Below are 6766 nucleotides of genomic sequence, written 5' to 3' on the forward strand. Positions count from 1 at the left end.
GTTGTGTTCTCGGGTTGTTCCATGACTTTCTAATCACATGACCAGTTGCCCAAGGCCTGAAACTCTTTGGAACATTTTTGAAATCTCTGTGTACCTACTCTAATCATGGAGAAAATTATTGGCGCTCAGCAGTTTCTTGACAAATGAAAGTCTAGGTCAGCCGGACAAGCCATCATTCCCCTTCTGCATGGCAGGAATCTCCACATAACACATGTGGAGATACCTTTGCAGTGAGATCTTTTCCAGCCAGTGCTCCGTTTCTGTCTTCTCAGGTTACCGTTTTCAGTAAGTTTCAATAAGAACCAAACAATCTTATCTTGAAAGGAGATTGGATTTATTTTCAATAAGAAGTCTGAATTGGGAGCTTATATATTTTTTTCTTCAGAATGTAATAACAGCACAAGTAAAGCCTTACACTACACTTCTCGTGTACGAGAAACCAAAGCTTCCAGGTAAACTTTCTGGTGAGGTAAAAGTAAGTCTGATAAAACCCAACCTATTCAATTTCCCCGGGAGCCTGGAGAGGCCACACAGTAGGACCACTAGTCAAAGTGTGTTTCTAGCATCCCGGACTGGGAGGAGACATGAAGGCCAACAGAAAGCTGCTTGGAGACTGTGTCTCCAAGCACAGGCAGGCTGGACACTCACCACTGCTAGCCTCAGGAAACTGTCGCTTTTGAAGTTCCGTCCTTTCGCTCCATTCACCAGCAAAGCAGAGCAAAAAGGTCTGAGATAAGGATGTCACCGTTCAGTCCCAAATGATCACTTACTAAATGGGAATTTCAGCATTCATTCTCTTATTTTAACTGCAGTTTTCCAGTTTGTTGCCTTACTGATAAAGCCTCGGGTTGCTCATTTTCTCAGTATTTTGTCTGTCTGTCTGGATATGTATGCAAGTATGTATGTATGTATGTTTGAATTTTTATGTGCCTCAGAAATTTTTGAAGACAGAACAAATTCCGTGTAATCCCCACAGAATTGATAGTTGATCTTACAGCACGGGCCAGGTTTTATAAACAGAAAGAAAGAAAGGTAAGTTTTGTGAAAATCAGCTACACCGTGAAACCTGCCAACGTTGGTATGCTATCTCTTTGTTGCTTAATCGCTGGTCTCCAGTTCTGACTGGCATTATGACAACTGCTGACAGGTACCTTCTCTCTGCTCCCAGGCCGTGGCTGTCCTGAAGGTTGATGGAGGGCCATGCTATTCAAACAGCAGGTGTGGCTGAGACAGAAGCTCCTGGTGCTGGGAAGCCTTGCTGTTGGGAGCCTGCTGTATCTAGTTGCCAGAGTTGGGAGCTTGGATAGGTAGGTGGTTAAATACACGCTCTCCACTCACGCAGCCTTCTGTATCTCCTGATGTGAGCTTTCTTGGGCTATAACTTTAAGTTAATCCATTTGTTTTTGTCTCTCAAGACTCCCAAGAAAAACACTTTTCTGAGCTGTTGATTTTGATTCATTAAGACCTTAAAGGTACAAGTTCCACACTGCTCAAACCAAGATGCTTCATTCAAATTAGTCTGTATTCTGGGAGCACTGACACTCGTGCTCAGAGAAGGTGTAAAGATAAGCACATAATAAATAAATAAATAATACCATCACTGACTAGAACCCAATGTGGGCTGTGCATACCTGGTGCTGACCGTCAGCCATGACGGCACGGTGGTGATCGGACTATGTCTCTTCATTTTGAAATTTATGAGTGGACAATTATGTATGCACCAGTAAAGAAGCTCATCAAGCTTGCAGTCCCCTGCCCTGGAAGGATGGCTACGGGCATGGATTTTTTAACTGTGTTAATTAACTCTGGCTTTCGGGTACCCAACACGGATGCTGTCACACAGAATGATTTCCCAGAAGGCATTGGAAAATCCATAGAGAGGAAATTACAGCGTTGGGGGTTGGCTCTTAATAGGCAAACTGTTGAGAGGTGCCGGGCCTGCTGGAGTCCCCATCATGACAGTGCCATGTCCCTGAGATGTTCTTTAATGGTTCTACAGCCAGGGTGACAGGAAAATATTGAGAGCTTAGTTTCTGAAATAAAAAAGATGCTATTTTCCCCCTTTCAATTAATTCTTGTAGTGAAAGACCGGATTCTTTGTCCTCTTCGGTTCCCAAAGTCAACAAAAACATATCCACATTTTTAAATGGAAATAACTTCAGTTTTCTTCTCGGTATCCTGTCATTCTAGTGCTGTAAAAGAACACAACAATGGTCCTTATTTCCTTCAGCCAGTGTCCAGCTTAACTGATAAGCATTAACCCCCTTTTGATGTTTTCTCGTTAAAAATTCCTTCTACTTTGTAATTGTGGCAGATCTGACTGAGGGTTTATCACTCGGTGCTGGCATAACAGTGTTTATTCTTGACGTGCCATTTAATAGTGAAAAGCCTTGAGACAACAACATTTGATCTATGTCTTTAACAGAACTTTAATATGAAGTTTTCTCAACATCATTAGTTGCCAATCATTGACATTTTATTGAGTAATTGGTCTTATAGCTATGAACACATTTATCAATCAGCTAGTAGCAATTTTCCTCTCAACTCTTTAGTGGGATGGCTTATATAAGAAATTCCATCATCTGGTGGCCTTTCCCACAATACATTGCTTAAGATTTTGAATATATTTTGTCTGAAAATAACACGTGCTTCTTCAGGCTTACCCTTAGTAACTGGAGACTGCTTTCTGGGAGAAAGCCTGAGTTACTTCCCTTGTCTCTTCCAGTGTTAAATTCTGCTTTGGGTCTGGCAGTCTTAGAACTGCTCTGCAAGGAGCAGGGGAGTGAGATGTTTTCTCCTAACTTTGCCTGTTCTTTTTACTGGGGGCATCCATAAAGCAACTGTCCTTATAGAGTTTGATCTTCCAGGGTAGGAAGTAGAAAGAAGAGGCAAGTTCAGAAAGAAGGCAGCCCTATCCAGATAGAAGGAGTTCCATCTCTGCTTAGTTACTCCTGGAGATGCCCTTGTCAACATTTTCACCCAGGGTTGAGCAAGAGAATTAAATCTTACAGAATAATATTTGAGAGATGATTGCTTCAGTGTTCACAGAAATGGTACTAGCATCATTCTACATCCCTAGGAGACATGGCCATCAATGGATATCTCAGTGAAATACTGCTCGCTTTATAGATAGAGCCCAAAAAGGGCCAAGAGGCTAATTTATAATATCCTCAAAGGTGTTACAATCAAAAACACTTTTAACCATGTATCTGTTGACACCTTTGCAGCATTCAATTAGAACCCTAGAATAATAATTCCAATGAATTTACAAATTCACATTTTCCTAAAACATCAACTGTTGTCCTGGTTCGTTTAATGTTTTTTTTTTTTTTCAATGTAATACAAGATTAACTCAATTGGGAAGAGGGGCTCTCAATTGAGAAAATACCTCCATCAGATTGGCCTGTAAACACACCTGTAGTGTAGTTTTTGATTAATGTGGAGGGCCCACTACATTGTGGACAGTGCCACCCTTGGGCAATTGGTCCTAAGAAAGCAGACTAAACAATTCAGTAAGTTGCTTTCCTCCAGGGCTTCTGTCTTAGTTTCTGCCACCACGTTCCTCCCTTGGGTTCCAACCCTGATTTCCTTCCATGACGGACTGTGATATGTGAATGAAAGATGAAATAAATCCTTTCCTCCCTAAGATTGGCTTTGGCCGGAGGTGTTTCATCACAGCGAAAGGAACCCTAATCAAAACAGTGATAAGCCCTGTTTTCACAATGGATTTCCATTGCTTGTATTCAGCTTTCTGAAATGGATGTGAGTTGTTTCAAGAATCATAGAATAAATATTAGAAAAACTAACACATGTTTTTATTTTTCTTGAAGATTATGATATAGGCCTAGGTAAACAGAGCAAACCTAATGCCATACCCCTAAGTTTTACACAATTGGTTGAGCATGGCTTGAAGATGCAGTGGGGCCTCTTGGGAAACTGAGAGACAGCCTCATTGCCACAGAGAAGGAGAAAGACTCCAAGTTACTGCAGTCATTAGAAAATTTCTTCTGGAAGAAATAATTTAATAGCCATTTTGATTAGTATTATCCCCTTTGATAATAAGCCTATAATGACTTACTAAGTCAACCTAGTTGACTTTTTAATTAGAGTGAATTTCAACTTATCATCAGATTGGATATAAAGGTACACACAATTTTCTAACCATATGTAGAGGCCATGTTGAAGTAGTCTTTTTGTTCTAATATTATTGTGGTTATTACTACATCTCTCTCAGAAAAAATATAGAGTTGTTTATCGTTCCTGGTTCTATCCATTGCAATCCTTATCTTATAAACTCTAGTTCCTGAATTAAATTGTGTGGGATGAAAATTTGGGATTTCTGGCCCCATCAAAGTCTATCTTTCAGATTTCTCGTTGCAGGAGTGGTGGGTCATACAGAGAACAATGATGCTTGGGATTGTTTGTACCATCAGCAAAATGGATGCAGAAACTTGACCTTTTTAGATAGACATGGGAAGAGAGTCAGAAGTAGAGCCCTCCTCTCCCTATCCCCAAGAATGATGGGGGTGGGAGGAGAAATTCTCAGAATAAAAATGTTCTTCAAGGACCAAGACTGGAGTTTTGCATGATGATGATGATGATGATGCAAAGAGCCAACCACAGGGATTGAAGCTCCCTCTCCAACTGTATCTCAAGGATGCTAAGGGGCCGTGTGAATGGTGCTAGGCTGCCAAAGGAGAACAAAAGAAAGAAACAATTCCACACAACGCCTGAAATAAACGGCCCCCTCTTTGCCCTTCAGCATCTTAGCTGAAGATTATAATCTTCTGCCTTCCTGCTTTCTAAATGATTTTAACTGGTGAGCTGTTGGAAAGCTATTAGTATGGCTGGTGTCACTTGTCTATCTTGTACTGTGAGCATAAGTACACGCCGTAGTCAATTAAGTGCTTGGTGAATAAAAATTTTAAGGAGCACTAATAAAAAAAAATTCCCATCAATTATGTGTGCTCCACTGAACACAGGGTTGCTTAACATAAAATTTCCTAAACATATGTTCATAATGGATCGCAGCAGCCTGGGACCCAATGGCTTTATTTATGTATGTAGAAGCAGAGTCTGGGCACAGATGCAGAACAATGAGAAGTTAAGTGGGAATAAGTTTCTTACAGTGTCTCTCTTTGGCTTGCAGGCTCCAGCCCATTTGCCCTGTTGAAAACCGATTTGGTGGCGCCCACAGTCAGGCTGAGTTCCCACTCCGGGCCCTGCAGTTTAAGAGAGGTCTTCTGCATGAGTTCCGCAAGGGCAACTCTTCCAAGGAGCAAGTTCGCCTCCATGACCTGGTCCAGCAGCTCCCCAAAGCCATCATCATTGGGGTACGGAAAGGGGGCACTCGGGCCCTGCTGGAGATGTTGAACCTCCATCCTGCCGTTGTCAAAGCTTCTCAAGAAATCCACTTCTTCGACAACGATGAGAACTATGCCAAGGGCATTGAGTGGTACAGGAAAAAAATGCCTTTTTCCTACCCTCAGCAAATCACAATTGAAAAGAGCCCGGCCTATTTCATCACAGAAGAGGTTCCGGAAAGGATTTACAAAATGAACTCATCCATCAAGCTGTTGATCATTGTCAGGGAGCCGACCACACGAGCGATTTCTGATTACACTCAGGTGCTAGAGGGGAAGGAGAGGAAGAACAAAACCTACTATAAGTTCGAGAAGCTAGCCATAGACCCTAATACCTGCGAGGTGAACACGAAGTACAAGGCGGTTAGGACCAGCATCTACACGAAACATCTGGAGCGCTGGCTGAAGTACTTTCCAATTGAACAGTTCCACGTCGTGGACGGAGACCGTCTCATCACCGAGCCTCTGCCGGAACTACAGCTCGTGGAGAAGTTCTTGAACCTTCCTCCGAGGATAAGTCAGTACAATTTATATTTCAACGCTACCAGAGGGTTTTACTGTTTGCGATTTAACATTATCTTTAATAAGTGCCTGGCGGGCAGCAAGGGGCGCATCCATCCAGAGGTAGACCCCTCCGTTGTTACCAAATTGCGCAAGTTCTTTCATCCCTTTAATCAAAAATTTTACCAGATCACTGGGAGGACATTGAACTGGCCATAAAACAATCCATCACACAACACCGTGTGCTGTCCCTGGAGACGTGTGGCGTCTCCTCTAGATTAAAATATGCACTTCCCCAGACTCAGCTACCCAGTTCATTTCTCCATGAATACTTGTACATATGCGGTGTGTGACCAAATGCAAGATCAATTCTTTTTCTACTGAACATTTACAAAAGAGTGAACACTAAATTGCTGCCTGCAGAGTTGCACCTTTGAAGCTATTTACAAAAGAAGAGTGGAGATGGTGGGACTGGGGGAAAGTGACTTCAGATGATCTCAAGAGTTAGTCTTCCTTGGATTCAGAACTTGTCGCCTGCCATTTTCATAGATTTAAGCCAAAAGATGAATGTGTGAAAGTGTACCGATGGCTACGATGCGTCAGGAAGTAGAGGATTCAGTTTTCTGGTTTTGCCGGTTTTGCTTTGTTTTCTTGGTTTTTGTTTCCCATTTTTTGTTGTCCTCAAGTGGAGCTGGCTCTTTAATACAGATACCGGATTGGTGCCATGAAAATAGAATATGCTCTTTTTTTTTGTTATTTAAAAGAATGTCTTATCTCATAAAATTGACGTTGTTCCAAAGTTCCTGTGGTGATTTTGCACTATTGTTTTCTTGTATGGACCATGGTGTCATTTGTAGCATGTCAATCATGTGCTGGAGAGTCAAGTCCTTTTACTTCCGTGT

General features: G+C 41.9%; 1 protein-coding gene across 1 annotated transcript; it reads left to right on the plus strand.

Moving 5' to 3' along the window:
- The first annotated feature begins 1200 nt into the window (after nucleotides 1-1200).
- Nucleotides 1201-6083, plus strand: Hs3st5 (heparan sulfate-glucosamine 3-sulfotransferase 5). Its single transcript, XM_038340771.1, has 2 exons — nucleotides 1201-1307; nucleotides 5150-6083. The coding sequence occupies exons 1-2, from the start codon at nucleotides 1201-1203 to the stop codon at nucleotides 6081-6083; spliced, it is 1041 nt and encodes a 346-aa protein (XP_038196699.1).
- Nucleotides 6084-6766: the final 683 nt, after the last annotated feature.

The sequence above is a fragment of the Arvicola amphibius genome, chromosome 8 (assembly GCF_903992535.2).
Source record: "Arvicola amphibius chromosome 8, mArvAmp1.2, whole genome shotgun sequence".
NCBI classification, from domain to species: domain Eukaryota; kingdom Metazoa; phylum Chordata; class Mammalia; order Rodentia; family Cricetidae; genus Arvicola; species Arvicola amphibius.